Source organism: Diabrotica undecimpunctata, chromosome 1 (assembly GCF_040954645.1).
Source record: "Diabrotica undecimpunctata isolate CICGRU chromosome 1, icDiaUnde3, whole genome shotgun sequence".
Lineage (NCBI taxonomy): Eukaryota > Metazoa > Arthropoda > Insecta > Coleoptera > Chrysomelidae > Diabrotica > Diabrotica undecimpunctata.
Window position 1 is genome coordinate 95,672,449 of NC_092803.1, and position 22,724 is coordinate 95,695,172.

General features: G+C 33.4%; 1 protein-coding gene across 1 annotated transcript in view; it reads left to right on the forward strand.

The window, feature by feature from the left end:
* Window positions 1-3,131: 3,131 nt before the first annotated feature.
* Window positions 3,132-22,724, forward strand: part of LOC140451643 (polygalacturonase-like) — a 264,961-nt gene continuing 245,368 nt past the window's right edge. Inside the window, exon 1 of the mRNA XM_072545488.1 lies at window positions 3,132-3,500. Within this exon, the coding sequence (XP_072401589.1) occupies window positions 3,212-3,500 (289 nt within the window). The 5' untranslated portion in view covers window positions 3,132-3,211. The remainder of the gene's footprint in view (window positions 3,501-22,724) is intronic.

Genomic DNA, 22,724 nt, shown 5'->3' on the forward strand with positions numbered 1-22,724 from the left:
TACGCCTTTAAATTATCGTCTTTAACCTTTAACTACCCGCGCTGGTGTATAAAATACATTTCTACTAAAACAACGATAAAATCCAAATTCCATATACCCCACTTCTTTACACTCTATGTAACCTTGGAACGATGTGTTTTTTACGTGTTCACGCAGTTGCACGTCGATAGCTGTAGAGTTTGATGATTTATTTATCACTTTCTTCGTGCAATACAGTTTGGTGAATAAAATACACTGCGCGGGTAGCAATGTAAGTATAATTATTTGTACAGTAAATTGGTGTTCTTTTTGTTTTTTGGACATTTTCATTATTTTATTTATTTTTATTATATTTATATTTTATTTTTAGGGACAAAGTAAAAAATCAGAAACCCCAACAAATTAACAGAAGAATTACCAAACGACAATGCTGATACTTCTTCTGAAGAGTACGTAGAGGAGACTGAACATGACTCAGAATCAGAAATCGAAAGTAACGACTCCCATGACGATTTAGAACATGTTGAATCTAGCAGTTACTTTATTGCCAAAGATAAACTGACTAGATTCAATAAAAATCCACTCAAGAGCAAATTTAGTAAAGTCAGCGCTAAAAGTCTTGTAAAAATCTTTCCTAACGTGAAACAAAAAGCAAGGGATATTCAAAACGAAGTAGATGCTTTTATGAGAATATTCACAGATGAAATGATAGAGTACATTACTAAATGCACGAATCGACACATTACGAATGTTAAACCACAGTTTATGAGAGAACGTGATGCAAAAGACGTAACAAAAGTAAAAATGCAGGCATTTATAGGTTTGCTTTTGTTATCTGGATACAAGAAGCAAAATCATACCCACTTTTTGGAACTCTGGACAACAGATGGCACCGGCTCTGAAATTTTTCGGGCATGTATGAGCAAAAACAGGTTCTTATTTTTACTCGCAGTGATTCGATTCGAAGATAAAAGTACCAAAAATGAAAGAAAAAAGGTAGATAAGTTAGCTGCAATAAGATGGGTCATAGATACATTCATAACGAATTGCAAAGACAATTACATTCAGGGTGAATTTTTAACAATTGATGAAATGTTGATACCTTTCCGAGGGCGTTGTAGTTTTCTTCAATATCTTCCCAACAAACCCGCGAAGTATGGACTGAAACTTTTTATATTGTGTGATGCAAAAACATTTTATGTGTCAAACTTTGAAGTTTATTGTGGTAAGCAGCCCGAAGGCCCCTAGAGCATGCCAAATACACCTAGTGCAATTGTGCACCGTTTGTTGAACGAAGTAAAACGTACTAATCGGAACTTGACATGTGATAACTGGTATTCAAGTTATCCGCTAGCGAAGAAATTATTGGAAGAGAAAACTACCATGATTGGGACCATGAAAAAAAATAAACGGGAAATACCGCAAGAGTTTTTACCTCATAAAAATAGACCTGTTAAATCTTCGTTATTTGGATTCCAAAAAAATGTAACGTAAAAATTTCCCATGTACCGAAAACAAATAGAGCGGTTGTATTGATCTCAACGATGTACGAGGATGGATATATAGATCCAGTGTCGAGTAAACCTGAAACCATCTTACAATATAACGCAACCAAAGGTGGAGTTGATACTGTTGATAAAATGTGTAGCACATACTCAGTATCAAGAAGAACAAGACGATGGCCATTGTCTATATATTTTTCCAACTCATGAACATCGCGGGAATCAATGGACAACTTCTCTATAATGCAACTCATGTCAATGCAGCTTATAAGCATAGACGGGAATTTTTGAAAGTGTTTTCCTTAGGTTTGATGAAGCCATACCTCTCTGAACGCGCCAGTATTCAATCACTGCCAAGTGATATAAAAGGTTTTCTGGCAAAATATAAAAAACCAACAGAGGACAATGAGGAACCACCTGCAAAGATCAGAGCGCGGTGTTTCATTTGCGGTAGGAAAAACAATCGAGCCACAACAATTATCTGCGGATGTTGCAATAAGTCAGTTTGCAAACAACATATGACAACAGTTGTTACATGCGATTATTGCAAAAATGGAGAAGCAAGCAGTGAATACAAACTAACAGTGACACATGTGAAGTTTTCATTTTAAGAATTTACTTGTTTTCTTGAGGTAATTCTTTGTTAAGATTTTGTCTTTAAAAAAAAGTATTTTTTATTTACTTATATCATTAAAAATGCATAAAAATTAAGGAATGTTTTTTATCCCTATATATTAATATAAAGAATTCGTATGTATTGAATCTGATATTAATAAGTAAATATTGTTAAATACGACGAAATTAAAATATTATAATTGTCAGAAAAACTGGGAGCTTAATGACTTTATCGATAAACACGTCTACCCGATATCAATGTATCGCTTTGACTGTACTTCTTATTGTCTGATTGCTATTGAATTCTTTGACTTAATCAGTTTTTTGTATTAGTCTAAAGAAAACTTAGAATTTCAATTTTTCCAACTACGAGATATTGGTTGGAATGTATCATTTCCAAGGTATACTCCAGTATCTTAGCGTTATAATTTTTCATTAGGCATTATGTAATTTATGATCAGTCGCCATCTTCGAGCACTCATGTGTATTTATGAATATCTTTAGTATAAATAAAGAACGTGTTCATGATTTTCAATTTTTTTTGGAAGTGAAGCATCTCAGTTCGCGTCCTCAGTAGAAAAATCATTTTTATCATCAAAATAGAAATTTTTGTCATTTTTGGAATAGTTACCATCATATTATTGGTCTTCATCTTCTAGAACTGAATATATATTTATGAATTATCTTTATGATGACTAAGGACGTGTTCCTGATTTTAAAATTGTTCTTGGAAGTGACGGTCTCAGTTCCCGTGCGTTGTCATGTAATTTTTCAGTAAAACCTTTTTCATAAGCAAAATAAAAATAATTTAAAACAAGTTTAAATATCAGATATTTATTTCATTTAATTATTTGAAAACTGGTCATTAAAAAGAATGTACTTACATCAAATGTATTAATTAGAATATTTATCAATATAAATATCGAAAAAAAATATACAGATAGTTCCGATCTAATAGATAAAAATTACAAAATTATATCATTAATCAACTACTTGCGTCAATCTTATCAATAATTTGCTTCCGATAAAAAGGCAATTAAGTTGAAAACATTGATTAGTTAGTAGTCCTTATTAACAATAAAGCTTTATTTTTGAAATATATTCATCATACAATAATGTGCTACTTTTTCCTAATTTTCTTATTTAGTGTGTCAGTAGCTACTGGCAAATGTTCACCTACAAATTGTGAAATAATAAACTTTGATCAAGTAAATGATATTGTCCAACGCTGTAGCGATATAATTATAAGAAATCTTGAGGTACCTGCAGGAGAGACTCTAGAACTCGATTTAAAACAAGGAGCTAGTCTCACTTTTGAAGGAATTACTACTTTTGATTATAATAATTGGTCTGGACCACTTATTAGGATAAATGGAAGTGGATTTACCATTAAAGGAGCTCCAGGTAATAATATTAACAATAATGTAAAAAAATAACTGAAACCATTTATATTCGTAGTTCGTAAGAATTATAATTTCTCTAAGGATTCCACGTGAAGTATTTCGTGCATATAATATCTGTTCAGCTAGTGTTCATATTCTTTATTTTTTTAATTAATTATTTCATATTTTTTCTCGTAAAATTGTTTTGCTATTTATAGTTCTATGTATATATGCGACCGATATAACATATTCTTTTCTATCGGTTTAAACCTTTTTATTTTGATATTAATTTTTAATGATGTCATTCCCTTAATATCTCATTGTGATACATGCTGATTGCTGAGAAAATTATTTTATTTTGTTTTTTGTTTCCCTTTCTTCCCACCCTTTAGTTTCATACTATTTTCGTTAGAGCTTTCGTGGTTATTTTTTTGCAATTACATACATTTTCCTAAACATAATCAAAGTTATCAAGGTTTGGTAGGCTCTCACAGTCATTGTTTTAATGGTACTTTCTATTCGGAGTTAATAGACCAGGGCCCAAGATAAATTGTCTTTCGGTGATCAACCGAAGCAGCAGCCTTTTTTTGTTATTGTATTACAGTTCAGATCTATTACGCATTTTCTGTGAAGTACACTTCTGTCGCCGATAACTTGTTTTCTCTTGTATTTTTTTGGTCTCCGTCCGACTCGCGGAGATAAGAATACGGCCGGGGTCAGAACGCCCTGCCTGTCGTAAAAGGCGACTAATGGGTAAGAATCGGGAGGTGGAGAGACGTCGCTTGAGGTGTCGGGTTGGTAGAAACGCACACGGTCGCTTCGGCGACACGGTCACCGGTCTACATTCCTAGTATCCGAGACGAGACTCTCGTGGGACCACTCTACTCTCATTCCAAAAGAGCCTGGTGAGGTTGAACGACCTGGGCCAGTACATACCTCTCCTGACCTTGTGTCAGGCGTGGTGTGGGTTCCCCAGCACGTACCCACCGGGAGATCCAAGAGTGGTAGAGGAGAGATCCTCGGCGGCGACCTGTCTACGCGCGAGGTGGAAATTCCTCCGCCTGCCGAACCTACCCGCCCGTGGTGTGGGAATAACGGGTGGGCAAGGTACTCGCAACCATCAAGCAAAAAGACAAAAGAGGGAATCTAATCGTTATGAAAAGGAGACCAAAAAAGTGGCCTCTGATGGCGGACATATCCGGAAATGCGAATGCGCCAAATTTAAATTTCATGACACTTCACAATAATTATACAGTGGTGTATGGGTTCTAATTTATCTATTTATTTGTTATATTACATAATATTAATACATAATACACTTTTAATAAATACTTTTTTTTAACAATAGAACACAAAGTTTTAGTTAAATAATAATATAATAATAGTCTAAAATGTGAAACAATTGTAAAAAAACTTCAATAGAAAATACAGATAATCTTTCATGTGACAGTTGGGACAAATAATAACATTAGCAATAACATAACCCAACTAAATTTGATTTCTTAAACAAGGAAAGAGTCTCTCTTTCCTTGTTTAATGTGGCCTCTCAAGATGGCACTTCCTGTCTAACAATATTTTTGTCCCCACTACCTTTACATTCCCTCTTTTGTCTTTTTGCTCGATGCTCACAACACAGGTACTACGGGGAAGGTGGAGCCCCACGAAACGTTTCGTGCATACGTGGCGTGGCACCTTCACTTTGGTGTCGGACTCGTAGGGGCAGAGGTTTCGTGACGGGCGTATGTCGAAAGATAGGTAGCCCAGGGTCCTGCCAAATTTTAAATTTGGAAGGCGCAAATGCATTGCAATGTATTTTTTTGGTAATTGAGGTAATTTATTAATCTCAGATGTTGTGTACCTATGCGACCACATTATATTTTTTTATTATTTTTATGTAGTTTATCTATATTCAGTACTATATTTAGTATTGGCCTTTTAACTGTTAGCCGTCATTTTTTGGTATGAGTTTGGTGCATTTGAATAATTCTCTTGAAAGCAGAGTAGTTTGTAAACGACAGCACTTCGGGAGTGACCTCTAATTAAGCGAAATATAACATCATTCACTTCCGCTATACGTGCACAAGTATCCATGAAAACATGCAATCAAGCGAAGTTTGATACCATGAGTCAGCTTTTTTGTGTCTACACCTCTTATTTCAGGCCACCTGTGCGAATACATGCATCTAGTCACCTGTGCAAACACCTGAAACCATTAATCATGTTTTTTGTCTAGATTTGTAATTGTACAAACTCTATGAATATACAATATCTTTATGCACAAGATATTGTATAAACTCTATACAATATCTTTTTTATCATACATGTATATAAAATTTTTATTTGATTTTATTTATATATATATTTTATATATATATATATTTTATATATATATATATTTTATATATATATATATATATATATATATATATATATATATATATATATATATATATATATATATATATATATATATATATATATATATATACAGTGATGAGTGCCTTCAAAACCGGCAAAATAACGCAAAAGATATGTATTTATATCTCCAAGGTTTAAAAATTAAAACAATAAAATGAATTTCATTAGTTTTTTCCAATTAACGTCCACAACATTTTACAGAAAAGTCAGACTCCAACTATTGAAGCAATTGGAATTAGAGTCACAGACACAATTTCTTTTTGAATTTGCAATATTTACATTCCCCCCAATAAAGAACCCGATTCAAAAGAAATTTCAAACTTATTAAATCAACTACCTGCTCCAAGGATAATAATTGGAGGTTTCAATGCACATAATCCGTTATGGGGTTCAGCAAAACTAACATCTCTAGGTCGAAAAATAGAAAAAATAATAGAAGAAGTCAACCTAAATATTCTTAACGACGGACAACATACGCGCTTTGACACAAGAACAGGTGAAGGCTCTAGTATAGATCTACACTACCGAACATAAAATTAGGGTCACCCCATAATTTGAATTTATTTTAGAAATTATTATTCTGTTTTAAATATTTTCGGTTGTAACATAGTTTACTAACGGATTGCTTAAAGAAAACAACGTTTTTGTCGTTTAAAGTTTATTAAAAATAATGGAAATGAAGAATTTTCCTTTGATATACTAAATATTGAAAAGGAACAATTTTAATTTGATGTGCTTTTTGTTGAAAAAAGAAATTTTAAGAACTTCAGTGGCGAGTATTCCCTCATCTGGCAGTGATAACAGCTTGCAAACGACGAGGCATGCCTTGGATCAGATTTTGGATCACATTCTGCGGAAGATTATTCCATTCTTGCACCAATATGTCGCGAACCTCTCTCGAATTTCTGGGGGCCGGCACATGACTCCGTAAACGTCTCTTCATCTCATCCCAAACATGTTCTATGGGATTGATATCTGGACTGCGAGCAGGCCAAACAAATCGTGTGATTTGAACCTCGTCAGGATACTCAGTAACTATCCTAGCAGTGTATGGCCGTGCATTATCATGCATAAATGTTGCGTCGTCTCCAAGAATAACCATAAACGGTAAAACATGGTCTTCAAGAATCTGTGTCAGGTACCTATGCGCTGTCAATGTCCCATTCTCGATAAAGACTAACTCCGTGCAAGCATCAAACGATATGCCTCCCCATGCCATAACTGACCTTCCACCAAATAAAAGACGCTCGGCAACACATGCTTGAGCATATCTCTCGCCTGGACGTCGCCACACTCTTACACGTTTGTCTGAGCCCGTAAGACAGAATCTCGATTCATCGAAAAACAATACACGACTCCAATCCTGCATTGTCCAAGCCAAGTGTTCTCGTGCAAAATTCAATCTGGCAATTCGGTGTTCACGGGAAAGTGGCGGTCTAGTTACTCTAGTTCAAGAAGATAAACCAGCAGCATGAAGTCGTCTCCTAACTGTTCATTTACTTATGTTTACATTTCTTACTTCTTGCAGATGATTTCGAAGAGAAACTGCCGTGACCGTTTGGTTTCTCAAAGCACTAGGAACGACAAAGCGGTCATCTCTAGCTGTTGTAATCCTGCCTCGACCTGAACCAGGTCTTCGAGTAAGCAGACCGCTCTCTTTGTACCGTTGCCATACTCGTTGCACACTCGAGAAACTTACACCAACGTTTCTCGCAGTTTCGCGCTGATCGTGGCCATCTTCTAACGCCAACACAATTCTTGCCGCCACAACAGAATTTATGCTCATTGCAATACACTGACAGTGATAACAATACACAAACAATTTACAATTGACGTTAAAACAATAGAAACAAAAACCGTGCTGATAACGGTTTTTAGGAATTGGGCTAAGGGACCCTTTTTATCTCAAACGCTTGTCGAAACAACAACGACAACAATTTTTTTTTCAAGAAATCCATTAGTAAACTATGTTACAACCGAAAATAGTTAAAACAGAATAATAATTTCTAAAATAAATTCAAATTACGGGGTGACCCTAATTTTATGCTCGGCAGTGTATGTATTTGCGAACCATCAATTACACATACTCTTACGTGGGATGTGTTACCAGATCTATATGATAGTGATTACTACCCTATCATAATAAGCAATGAACTACAATCAACTACCGCGCAACAACTAAAATGGAATTTAAAAGGCGCAAATTGGACAGAATTTCAAAATTACGTTGAAAACAACCTGCAAAACCTAAATGACAATGTAGATATAGACAAAACAATATACTCTCTGACAAACGTATTCACAGAATCAGCAAAAAAGTACGTTGGAATAATTAAGTACAAAGTACAAATTAAGATCACAAACATCAGTCGGTACCTTGGTGGAATCATGACTGGTTATACCATTAAAAAAGCCAAACGTGATTCTTGGAGAGAATATGTCACCACAATACATAGTTCAACTCCTATTACAGCTATATGGAAAAAAGTCAACAAAATGTCTTGTTCCAAACCCCATAAATCAATCAACTTTCTAACTCAAAATAACATTATTTATAAAAGCCCAGAAGAAATATCCAATATACTAGCATATACTTATGAATATAACTCAAGTTACTTAAAAATCAAAATAAAAGAAGAAAAAATCCTATAGAATATTACGATCAAAACAATAACGATCTTAATATACAAATAACAAAGGAAGAATTAGAAAATGTATTTCAGAATTGTAAGAACACTTGTCCTGGACCCGACAATATACCGTTTATATTTCTTAAAAATTTAGGCCCTCAATCTAAAGAACACCTACTCAAAATCTACAATATAATCCTATCCAGAAACGTGTTTCCTAAATCATGGAAAAATTCAATCATAATACCTATTCAAAAACCACCTAAACCAAAATCAGATCCACAAACACATCGACCGATATCACTCGCATGTAGCATAGGTAAAATATTAGAAAAGATAATAAACAATAGGCTTATGTGGTATTTAGAAGCAAACAAATTAATTATTCCAGAACAATGTGGTTTCCGAAAACATCGCTCTACTTTAGACAACCTCGTTGACTTAGAATCAGAAATCCACGAAGCATTTGCAATAAAACAGCATTGTGTTGGATTTTTTTATATAAGCAAAGCATATGATACAGTTTGGAAATATTCAATCATTAAAACACTCAGCAACTGGTTAATAACATATTAAACATATTAAAATACATTTCATATTTTCTTGAAAACAGACAATTTCAAGTTCGAGTTCACGGAATATATTCTCAAACAAAAATTCAACAAAATGGTATACCACAAGGATCAAATTTAAGCACAACTTTATTCTTAGTAGCAATAAATTCGAAATTAACACAAATTGAAAACCCCGTCAAAGCTAGATTATACGCTGACGACCTAGTTATTTTTCTGTAGAGGAAAAAACATAGCAACGATTCACAATCACATTCAAAAAGCGTTAACACACATTGAGAAATGGTCAGCTACAAGTGGACTTCAGTTTAACACTACAAAAACGAAAGCAATCTGTTTCTCAAAGAGAAATCAAATTCAAACAAAAGAATTATATCTACACGAACAAAAACTAGATTATGCAGAAGAAATCCGATTCTTGGGTATGACGTTTGATAAAAAATTAACTTGGAAGACACATATTCAACAGCTGAAAAAATCCTGTCTACCTGGTATAAATTTACTATCACTTGCCTTTAAAAACTGGGGTGCCGATTAATTAAGTTTAATACTTATTTACAAATCCATAATTCGATCAAAAATTGACTATGGAGCCATCTTCTACAACTCCTCCAAAAAATCACATTTGAAGTCACTGGATATTATCCAAAATAGATGTCTACGTATTTCTTTAGGTACTCACTACACAAGTCCCATTCAAAGTCTCTATTGGGAAAGTGGAGAACTTCCTCTTGCTTTCAGAAGACAATATCTAAGCCTAACATATGCAGCGGCAGTGTCATTAAACCGAAATAATCCAGTACTGCATAACGTTGTTGCTGATCGATTTACAAATAAATTTCAACAAACACATCAAATTGATCATCCTTTTTACTTTCGTATAAAATCATACTTATCCAAATTAAATTTTCAATTTCCAAAAACCTATGATACCTCTTCAATCCACAACCCTGCACCATGGACAATATCTATTCCTGATATCGACATCAGTCTAACAAACCTAAGAAAATCAGAGATATCATCAACTGTCATTAAACAAAAGTTTTATACACTATTAAACAGATATGGCAATACCTGCAACGTAAACACCGATGCGTCAAAAAATGAAGACAGAGTTGGAGCAGCAATTTATTCGGAAGACTCCTCAGTTAGTTCCAAATTGCCATCAATTACAACCATCTTTTCGGCTGAATTATTCGCAATTCTAAAAGCACTATTGTTAATATAAAACAGAAACAAAGAAAGATGTATAATAATCACAGATTCTTTAAGTTCATTATCCTTACTGACTAATTGTACTGTGACAACTCCCTTCTACTTCTTATTAAAAAAGAACTTAAAAACATTTCAAATAAGAACATCCAAGTTCACTTTTTATGGGTGCCTTCTCATATCGAAATTGAAGGTAACGAAGTTGTAGATAAACTGGCTAAAAACGCACCAACTAACCCGATGTCCGAAGAAAGTAATAAATTGGTACAAAACGATTTAAAACCATACTTAAAACAAAAAATAATTCAAAAATGACAACAAACTTGGAACAATACTCCATCAAGGCTATACGAAGTCAACAAACATTCACATCTTTGGAAACCAAAAATAAAAGACAGGAGAGAGCAAGTGATACTTACCCGTCTCCGTATCGGCCATACACGACTTACTCATGACTATTTATTCATCATCATCATCATTGGTGCTACAGCCCTATAAAAGAGCCTCGACCTTCCCAAGTCTATTACGCCAGTCAGTTCTATCCATTGCCAACTGTTGCCAGTTTGCTGCGCCTATTTGTCTACCATCCTCATCTACACCATCCCTCCATCTGAGTTTTGGTCTACCCCTTTTTCTACTTCCCACAGGTTGTGACATAAGGATTCTTCTAGGAGGGTTGTTCTGCTGTGATCTTGCCAGATGTCCTGCCCATCTTAGTCTTCCTATTTTTATAAAGGATACTACGTCTTTACCACCAAATATATGTTTATATCTGTGATATATCTCGTAGTTGTACCTCCTTCTCCAAACACCATTTTCACAGATGCCACCAAATATTCTTCTCAGGATCCTTCGTTCAAATATAAGCAGGAGATTTTCATCTGCCTTGGAAATGTCTTGGTCCATGTCTCCGACCCATATGTCAAGACTGGTTGTATAAGGGTTTTGTATATGGTCATGACTATTTATTACAGCGCAAAAATAAACCAGTGTGTGAAGTGTGCCACAGTGTTCTAACGGTAAAACATTTTTTAATACAGTGTCCCAAATATAATAGTGAACGACTCAAATATAACATACCTAACTCCCTAAGAGATGCCCTAGAAGAAAATACAGTCAGCCGAAAAATATTTTCCTATCTTAAAGACTGCCAACTTCTTCAAAAGATCTAAAACGTACATTGTAACACACACAGATATTATTATTATTATTATTATTGTAAACTAATGTATATTTCACTTATTGTATCTATATTGTATTAATCTAAATACGCTAATGACCCTGCGTGGTTGATGCGTTAATAAAATAAAAAAAAAGTCAGACTCGTTAGTTATCCCTAAATAGTATAATCAACTTACTGGATCTGAAAATACTAACACTGGACTTAGCCAACTTTACTTTATCTTTAAAATTTAGACTTTCCATATTTCTTAACAGTCTATTTCTCATCGATTTAGATTATTAATTTAAATATTATGTTTATATGGGATTAAGCCACAATTATTGGTTGTAATGAAAATCACATTTTTAATTAACAAAAGTTTGACGTATCGATATCCACTCCGGAAATCGTTTTCAAATAAAGATTATTACACAAATTTTGAAAAATGTATAACCAAAGATTTTGTTATTGGTTATGTCATTACTAAATTGGCATGCTGGACCTCGGTCTTGTAGGCAATAGCATATAATTGCTGTACAATATTTAGGGGTGATATTTTTACCCTAGGAATATCAAATTCTGACTATTTTGTGTATTTTGTGTTATATGTTTGAGTAAAACACTGTATCGAAATTGTGATTGAGTACATAAATTGAGGAAAAAAATAGGATTGTGTTTATGTGTATTGTGTGTTACATATGTGTTGTATGTAAGATTGTAGATGATGTTTTTCCACCTGCTCCTTCTTTTATCATTGGCAACCAAATCCTGCTACATTCTACTGATGCTGCTTCTTTAACCTTTCTCTTTTTTATATATGTTTCCTTCATGATTATTGATGCATATTTCCATTGTGGTCTGTCCCAGACATGTTTACATATCTGGGATTTATCGAAGTCTCAGTTCTTGATGTATGCCAATTTTCTGGTTAATAATTACTATAATCAATATATAATTCTGCTTAATGTTATGCATTTAATGAGGCACCGACTATTGTACAAAACTATTTATTAAAAGATACAGTGGTTACAAACATACATTATGGATGGATCCGTAGACCCACGGCGTTCCATCACCTAACCTCACTATCGACCCCCAGTCTTTTTCACAGTGTCTCTTATTCCGCTGCCGGACTCATATATAACATCTCCTCCCTCGTTAGAGATCAAGTTTAATGGGAGCTTTTACTAATCTTCCAGAGCGCGTTCTAATATTGCAATCATTGGATGTTTCATCACTCGGTATAGATGTGTTTGTTTCTTCTTGTGATGAACTTGGAATGGGCTCCTTCGGTTCTAATTGAATAGGCTCGTTTTTCAAATTTGGATTCACTGGGATTTCAATTGTAACACTGTCACGTAACACTGGCACATCATCACTCTGTATTTTCTCATATCATTTGCGTGTGTAAATTTTATTACACCATTACTACATACTAGATAAGTACAGTTACTTAAAATTTTCATAATCTTTCCTTTCTGCAATAATTTTGTTTGTTTGTTTTTAATATAGACACTTTCATTTACTTTATACCATGTATGCACATTTTTAATTGGGATAGATGCATGCTTACTATTATGACAAGAAGGTTTCAACATATTAAATCTAGTTCTAGGACGCACTTTAAAAATAATTTCACTTGGAGAAATCCCTGTAGCTGTTGTAGGAGTTGTTCTATAAGAGAATAAAAAGTTTTGAATTTTCTGAATAACCAATCGTTTATTAATCTCCTCTCTCTTAATAGTCAACAGGGCTTTTTCCAAATTCTTCTTTACTATTTGAACACTACGCTCCGCAGCACCATTACTTTAAGGGACACCACAAATTCACTGGAATAGAAAGGAGGTCCATTGTCTGAGACTAATTCGACAGGAAGACCAATTACAGTAAACATATCTCTTAATTTTGATATAGTTTCTGATGCCTCTGTACCATTTGACATTAATTTTACATCTAACCATTTTGATTTCTGATCGATTAAAATTAAAAATGTGTACTTAAATTAAACAAAGAAATCTATATATACTCTGTAAAAGTTGTGTGGTGCAGACGGCCACGGACATAATTCCTTGCTTGAATTTGTGGAATTTTGACATTGTTGACATACATTACAACATGATATGAATTTTTTAATATGTTCATTCACATTTGGCCACCAACAATATGAACGTACCAACATTTTAGTACGAACAATACCATTATGTTGTTCGTGAAATAAGTCTAACACCTTATCTTGTAATTGATTTGGAATAACTACTCTATTTCCCACTAGAAGATAATTTTGTTCAATTGACAATTCATTTCTACGTTTAAAGTATGGTTTCAAAGATTCATCACTCACTTTCCTAGGCCAACCTGATAAAATGAAATCTTTTACTTTTAATAACAATAAATCTTTGTTTGTTTCATTTGCAATATGACACGCGTTTAAAGGCATTTGATCTACCAAACTAAAAGAATACAAATAGTCTGTAATTTTTGTATTATCACTACAGGGTAAACGTGATAAACCATCAGCATTGTTAATTGCTGCTCCCTTTTTGTACTGAATATCGTACTGATAACCTGACAGAGTGATAGCCCATCTTGTAATTCTTGCAGCCGCTGAAATTGGAATTCCTTTATTTTTTCCAAAGATAAACTGTAATGGCTGATGATCTGTAATCAGTATAAATTTACGACCATAAAGATATTTATGAAATTTATTTAAAGCAAACATAATAGCAAGGGCTTCCCTTTCCAAATTACTATACTTTTTTTCTGTACTAGACAGTGTACTTGATGCAAACATGACAGGTTTCTCTACGTGACCAATTTTATGACTTAAGACATAACTGACACCATAACTACTTGCATCACATGTGACATAAATTGGAAGAGATGGATCATAATGAGTAATAACACTATTATATTATGTTAACCACTTTTTACTTTCTTGAAATACTTTATCACATTCAGGTGACCAGCTACTACTGGAATTAATATTATTTTGACACAGTTTGTATAATGGTTTTAATTTGGAAGACAACATCGGGATAAACTTTCCATAGTAGTTTAGCAAACCTAAATATAACTTTAATTCAGTTGTATTCTTTGGTGTTGGAGCTGAGTTAATTGCTAGTATTTTTTCTTTAGTAGGATGTATTTCTTTGGCATCTATAATATGACCTAAAAATTCTACTTTAGTTTCGAAAAGTTAGTTATAAGTTAGTCTAGTGAAGGCAAACAAACCTATATGGGTGTTTATTACTAACATTTTTTGTGTATTTTTACTGACCTTTAGCTGTTGATAAGCACCTTTTAAATCTAAAACCGTAAAGTATTTATGTCTGCTTAGACATGCGAAGATATTTTCTGGTAATGGTAATGCGCAATGATCACTATCTAAGACTTTGTTTAATGTTTTTTTAAAATCTACACAAATTCTTAGTTCCTCAGACAATTTTTTTGGAACTACTACTATGGGACTAGCCCAGTTACTGTAACTGACTTTTTCTAAACTCCACTAGTTTTTTTATTTCCAATTCAACTTTATTTTTTAGGGCAAATGGCATATCATAGGCCCTATGAAAAATGGGTTGCGTATTTTCTTTTAGTTTTAAATCAATTTCAAAACCCTTAATGAATGAATTATTATTCTCATTAAAATCTGATTTAAATTCCCTTTTTAATTGTGAAATTAAACTTGAAGTTTCAAGGTTTTCCAATTCCAGCTGACTAACAAATTCATTTTGTGAACAGTTAACTATTTGTCTCCAATTAGGATGCAATACATTTAACCAATTCCTACCCAACAGCGGAGTAAAATTATGTTTACTTTCTAAAATGACAATAGGTAATTTTATTGTATTGTTTTTATGTTTTACTAATACATCAGTTTCTCCCACAATTTTTACTCCCTCGCCAGTTAATACCTTTAAACAATACTTAACAGAATAAATATTTAAAGCTGATAAAAACTTTTAAAAGTCCTTTATATGAATTACTGTACGATATGCACCTGTATCAATGTCAAATAAAATTGAATTACCTTCTACTTCTAATACTATTTTCTCTGGAGCTGAATTTTCAGGTTCCAATGAAGACAAGAAACCTAGAAATAATGAATTTTCCTCCTCAATTTCATCCTGCATATCATCTTCTTCTAACAAACTAACTTTCGAACGACATACTGCACTTTTATGTCCCACTTTCTTACAACTGAAACATTGCCATGCTTTGGCTGAACATTTTGATGAGTCATGTTTTCTACCACATCTAAAGCATGACTTGGGTTGGACATTACTTCTACCAGTTTGATGGCCATCATCTTTCTTCACTGTAGCTTCCCTCTTTCTTAACATTACTTTATCTAACTTCCCTTCTATTGCCGCTACATTTTCCTGTTCCATCCTTCTAACTCGACCTTCTGTAAGTTCTATTGACAAGGCTATCTCATAAGCTTTCAAAGGAAATGTTGTATTCTGCCAGGAGTTTACGTCTTATTTGAACTGATCGTACACCACATACAAACCTGTCTCTGAGACATTCTTTCAAAAATTGCCCAAATTTACAATATTGAGCAACACTTTTCAGTTTTGACACAAAACTTTTAATATCCTCCTGAGGCTCTTGATTTGTATTGTAAAATTTATACCTTTCAGCGATAACTAACCGCTTTGGACTATAATGTTCAATCAGAACTCTTTTTAACTCCTCAAATGTTTTTGAACTTGGTACCTCTGGTGCTAATAAGTCTTTTAAGACACTGTAAGTCTCTCCGCCAATTAAAGAAATCAATAATGGAACTTCCTTGTCTTTTTCCACTACATTACATATAAACAACTGCTCAAGTCTCTCTATATAAGAGGTGATATCACTTTTCGCAGGATTGAACTGCTCAATGTATCCAATTAACGACATTTTTCCACTTTTGCGTGGATTTTTTCTGTGACTCGTCGCCAAATATGTTATGTATTTAATGAGGCACCGACTATTGTACAAAACAATTTATTAATAGATACAGTGGTTACAAACATAGGTACTAGTTTAATAAACCGGAACCGTGTCTACGGAGATGAAATTTATATCAATGAATTCTCCTTCACTTACTAATGATTGTGCAAGGATTTTTATTCGGTGCAAAGCGTTCTTTTTTATATAATTCCGATTTAAAATATGCCCGATTTTTAAAAGCCACCGCCATTATTTACCATGAAACAACAAGAAATGACAGGAATGACAACTGTTTCTTATGATCAAGAAGGGTAATTTTAACCAGTGTTGCCATAGTTATTCAAAATTATGTTTTCTAATGAAAAATAAAAATTTACCTAAAACTTAAAACGAATAAATTATTACCTACTTTTAACTGAAAAGTATAGCTTTTTTACAAGGGTCAGTTTAGATTTGGTTACGTTGCTATACGTTTATTATCACGTTTTCTTATGAACAATAAAAATTTTGATAAAATTTTATTCTTATTACTGCTTTTTTACCAGCGTTAGGTTAGATTTGGTTACGTTGGTTTAGTTTTAATTTCATGTTTTCTTATGAAATATAAAAATTTTGATTTTTAATTATACAAAATTTTATTCTTATTACTGCTTTTTTACCAGCGTTAGGTTAGATTTGGTTACGTTGGTTTAGTTTTAATTTCATGTTTTCTTATGAAATATAAAAATTTTGATTTTTAATTATATTATAACATTTTATTTATTTATATTACTGCTTTTTTTACCAGTGTTAGGTTAGATTTGGTTTTTTGGTTTACATTTTTAATAATAAAATATTAAGATTGTATCCACCTGTTTTAATTAAGGTAATTTTCATGAAATTTTTAGATCTTTTAAAGGTTAAAACTGGCAACAATGTTAAAAGTACATAAAATTTAACTTCTTGCGCATGGCCGCCATATTGTTTTGAAATGTTAAAAATCTTGATTATTTTAAACAATTTTACCCATTTTTTCATAATTTAACAGTAAAAAACAGTGAGATTTAATATGTTTTAGTTACGTTTTTTTTATTAAGACATGTATATATACTTTTCATTGCTTTTTATGTAATTTTTTTTTTATTCATACTACTTTTTTTGTTATTTTTTCTGTATTTTTGAATATTTGGTCACTTTTACTAGTTTAAAGCAAAGAAAACATTAAAATTTGAGGTTTTTTTTCAGTTTTTCGGCTAAGTCCACAAAAAATTTGGCATTTTTGAGGCGTTCCGGCTTACTAAATAATTACCCAAACATACATTATGGATGGATCCGTAGACCCACGGCCTTCCATCACCTAACCTCACTATCGACGACTATCGACCCCTAGTCTTTTTCACAGTGTCTCTTATTCCGCTGCCGGACTCATATATAACACTTAATAATAAACTTTCCGGTAAAAATAGATTTATAAAATTTATAAATTATCGCTATTTTTTCTTACTTGCTTGCTTACTTTGTAAGTATTGATTTTAATTTACAATAGTTAAAAATAAAACATTTACTAAATATTGTTAATACATTTAAATACATTAATTATTTAAAATTTCAAATATATTTTCGGCTTTTGTTTTCATGTTTTGCAAATATTAAAAGTAAAAAAATAATTTTAGCACATTAAAACCTTTAAATGTCTTAATTTAAGTCTAGAATTAAAGATAAAACATACTGTGTTTTAAGTTAATTTCAACTTAAAACTTACAGTTTTAAGTTGTGTTTCATGTTATTTTCGATAACAGCCACGTTACACAACTTAGTTGACTCGGTAGTAAATGTACGTAGATAATTAAAAATAAAATATTTTTAGAAAGAACGCGTGTTTAAGTAAAATACAGTATAAAACAATAATAATATTTTAATATTGTTCTGAAGCTATTTTCTTGTGGCATTTTAAATTAATTTATATTTAACTGGGAATAAGCCACAAACGTTCTCAAAATACAAACATTAGTTTGTATTTTGAGAACGATTTCCGAAGTGAAATAATGAAAAATGAAACGAACTGCAGTGGAATTAGTCGTCAAATAAGTCAAGATCGGACGACTTCTCTGAACATGTATTTTCACGTAACGTTTTATCCTATCAGTTCTCGCAAAACTATGCTTCTCCCATCATTTCTACGATCTGACCTTGGATTTCATTTCGATTCGACAAGACGTACGTTTTGCTGTTTACATGCCACGTTTTATTGTATAGGACTTGTCCTATCCAACAAAATGTACAATAAGACGTAACGTGAAAACCGGCTTTAAGCGAGTGAAGAGATCTGACACAATTGTTTTTTGCAAGAGTGAGTAGTAAGTTTATAGAATATGGAATTAACGTGTGATTATACACCAGTTAAAAAATTAAAGTTGAATCATTTATCACTTAACGTAAAGAGTGTTATCCTTAACGTCTACAATTATTTTAAGCAACACAATCCTTCCAATACTGTTTATAGTATAGTTGAAATTTCGTCTAAAGTAATGGGATATTCAAAATCAACTGTATATAACATTTTAAAAGAGGAAAAATCAGCTAGTATAACGCCATTCAAACCGAGACCAGGAAGACCAAAATAGTCGAAAGTGAATGTGGATGAATTTTTCAAAAATGCAATTCGTAGAATGGTCCACTCATTTTTTTTAACAAACAAATACCAACTCAAGATAAAGTTTTACAAGCCATTACCGACGATCCCGATTTACCCACAATAAGTAGAGACAAACTTTGGAAAGTTTTGCATGAGTTAAACTTTAAGTATGAAAGAGTGGGCAGACAGTCAATGCTTATCGATTCCGAAGAAATTGTGTGTTGGAAACGAGACTACCTCAGAAAAATAAAAAAAATGAGGACAGAAAATAAGAACATTTATTATTTAGATGAAACGTGGGTTAATGAAGGGCATACTGTAGGGAGAGTTTGATAAGACAAAACTATAAAAACATGTCGACAAGCATTTCTGGAAGGATATTAACCTGGTTTCAAGGAAACAACAGGTAAAGGTCGACGATTAATTGTTACCCATATAGGTAGTATGAATGGATTTCTTAAGGAGGGTTTACTTTTGTTTGAATCAAAAAAGACCTGTGATTATCACGAAGAGATGAACGGAGACGTGTTTGAAGAATATTTCGAACAGATGATTGAATTCATACCTAAAAATTCAGTTATTGTGATGTACAATGCAAGTTACCACTCTAGAATTTTTTTTTTTTTTTTTTTTAACATCCAATGTTTATTGCAATCTGTCTCATTATAAACAATAAGCAATATGTATAATATATGTACAATAACATAGTGGGAAGCTGCCCAGTGGCGAGCACCCAGGTAAAAGATAGCATAAATATAATCTATGATATATCAACTAATTTAAACTTTCACTTAACAAACAGAGTTTAATACAGGTAAACATCACTGACACACATATCAGAATTACAAGGCAAAAACACAAATTAAGGAAAGATTTAGAAAACACCTGAATAGAAACTTGTTATTTCACCGCACCATGACACTATGTTCTATTTTTCCTGATTTACTAGAGGTCCAAAGGGTCTGGTCGTTTTAATCTTCTTACGTGTGAAATGTTGAGCAGATCCGTGGCCAGCGGATTTGGATGGCAGGATAGTCTGTTCTTGTATACAGAGTTTACAGCAGATATTGCTTCGCAAACTGTTGGTAGCTGTAAATCGTGGTGTAATCTGTGGTTCGTGATATACCAAGGGGCATTACAGATCTGGCGCAGTACTTTCGATTGGAAACGTTGAAGTTTTTGTATGTTGGTATTACTTGCTGTACCCCAGATTTGTGCTGCATATTGCCATATCGGTTTTAAAATACATTTATATATCAGAAGTTTGTTCTCCAGGCTAAGATTTGATTTTCGACTCATGTACCAATACATTTTCCTGTAGATTAAGCTGAGTTGAAGGCGTTTCTTCCAGATGTGGATGCCCCAATTAAGTTTGCTATCCAAATGGATTCCTAAGTATTTAACGACGTTATTAACTGGTAGTGGAGTGTTGTTTATAGAAACCGGTGGCGCGACACCTTTTTTTAAAGTAAACGTTATTTGTGTTGATTTTAAACTGTTAACTTGGACCCGCCACAGCTTAAGCCAGCTCTCTAGTTTAAGTAGGTGATTTTGTAATACCTGGGCTGCTTCAGCTGCTGTAGAATTTGAAGCCATGATAACTGTGTCATCGGCATATGTAGCGATTGTTGTATTGGTCGTCGTTGGGAGATCTGATGTGAATATTAAGTAGAGGGTGGGTCCTAGTATGCTTCCTTGTGGAACTCCGGAACAAATTGGAAACAGGTTAGTGATTTCCCCAGTTGAAACAGAGTGCAGAAGCAGTAGGACTAGCAATAAATACAAATAAAACAAAACTACTCATACAAACCAGATCAAATAGACCGGTGCAACAACACTTTATTGACGATATAGAACATGTAAATAGATTCACATACCTAGGAATGGATCTGGTCGCAAGCAATGAAGAAGAACCGGAAATAAATAGAAGGCTTGTGCTGGCAAATAAAGCCTATTTCGCGATGGGCCACATATTCAAATCGCGAGACGTACACCGGAAAACAAAACTCCGGGTCTATAAAACAATAATCAGGCCCATAGTAAGTTATGGTTGCGAAACATGGGTGGTGACACAGAAATCTGCCAATGCATTAGATGTGTTTGAAAGAAAAATATTACGTAGGATCCTGGGCCCAATAAGTGAAAACAACAACTGGCGAATTAGGTACAATAGAGAAATATACGAGCAATATAGCGAACCAACTCTAGCACAACATACTAAACTGCAGAGATTACGATGGGCAGGGCACGTGGTCCGCATGCATGAGAATAGAATCCCCAGAAAATTATTAAATGCAAGAATACAGGGAAAAAGACCTGTTGGAAGACCTAAAAAGAGATGGGAAGATGAAGTCGATGAGGATGCCAGGAACTGCCTGGGAACGCGTTCATGGAAAAGAACAGCGGTAAATAGAGATGGTTGGAGAAGCCTGTTGAAGGAGGCCAAGGCCCGATTTGGGCTGTAGCGCCATTGGATGGATGGATGGATAGTGATTTCCCCACCTCTTTTGACTTGAAAGAATCGATCTGTCAGGTAGGATCTTAAAAGTGAGCTTATGGGATGAGGAAATATAGATTTAATTTTGGAGATAAGACCTACATGCCAAACTTTGTCGAATGCTTGAGAGACATCTAGAAATGCAGCAGTACAGTAATTTTTTTGTTCAAGCGAATTTCTGATAGTCTTTACCACCCTATGAATTTGTTCGATAGTACCATGTTGTTTCCTAAACCCAAACTGATAATTCGGTAAAACATTACTGTCATATAAAATAAGCTCCAGTCTTCTCAGAAAAAGCCGTTCAAATACTTTGGATATAATAGGCAACAAGCTAATAGGACGGTATGAAGATACTTCCGTGTGATCCTTATTAGGTTTTGGAATCAGAACAATTTGAGCAACTTTCCATTGCAGTGGAAAATAACCTGTTTTTAATATTGAATTAAATATATAAGTAATTAAACTTACGCCTTCATTGGGTAGATTTTTTAGTACTAAACTAGATATTAAGTCATATCCAGGTGACTTTTTAATTTCCAGATTATCAATTATTTCTTTGATTTCAGATTTCTTAACAGGTTTAATAGGTGGAGCCATTTGATATGGTGCATTTATGACTTCATGGATAGCTTGTTCTTCTTCACCTGAGACTTCCCTCTGATGCGGTTGAAATACCTCGCATAGATGATTTGCAAAAGTATATGCTTTATCTATATCAGTTTTAGCCCAAGTGCCATTTTGTTTCCTGATTGGCATATTCATTTGTTCGTTGTGTTTAAGTTTTTTTGTTAGTTTCCACAGCGAATAGTTTGTATCATCTGCAGGTGAGAGGTTCTTTAAATATTTGTTGATTCCACTGTCTTTATGTTGAATCAGTTTTCTTTTGAGTAGTCTGCAAGCTCTATTCAGATTTGTTTTATCTTCTGGATACCTAGTGAGCTGCCATATCTTTCGCAGTTTTCTTTTTTCCAATATGAGTGTATTTATGTGTGCAGGATAGGACTCGGAATTGTGTTTGTAATAAATTTCTGGGGTGGACGTCCAAGCAGCTTGCTGAATAACTGTAGTTAAGTGAGCAACTGCGTTTTCTATGTCACTATCACTTTTAAGAGGCAAGTTTAGATTGATGGATGTTTTTATTTCTTCTCTATATCTGTTCCAGTTTGTTCTTTTATTAGAGAGTGTTAAATGTTTAGAACAGTT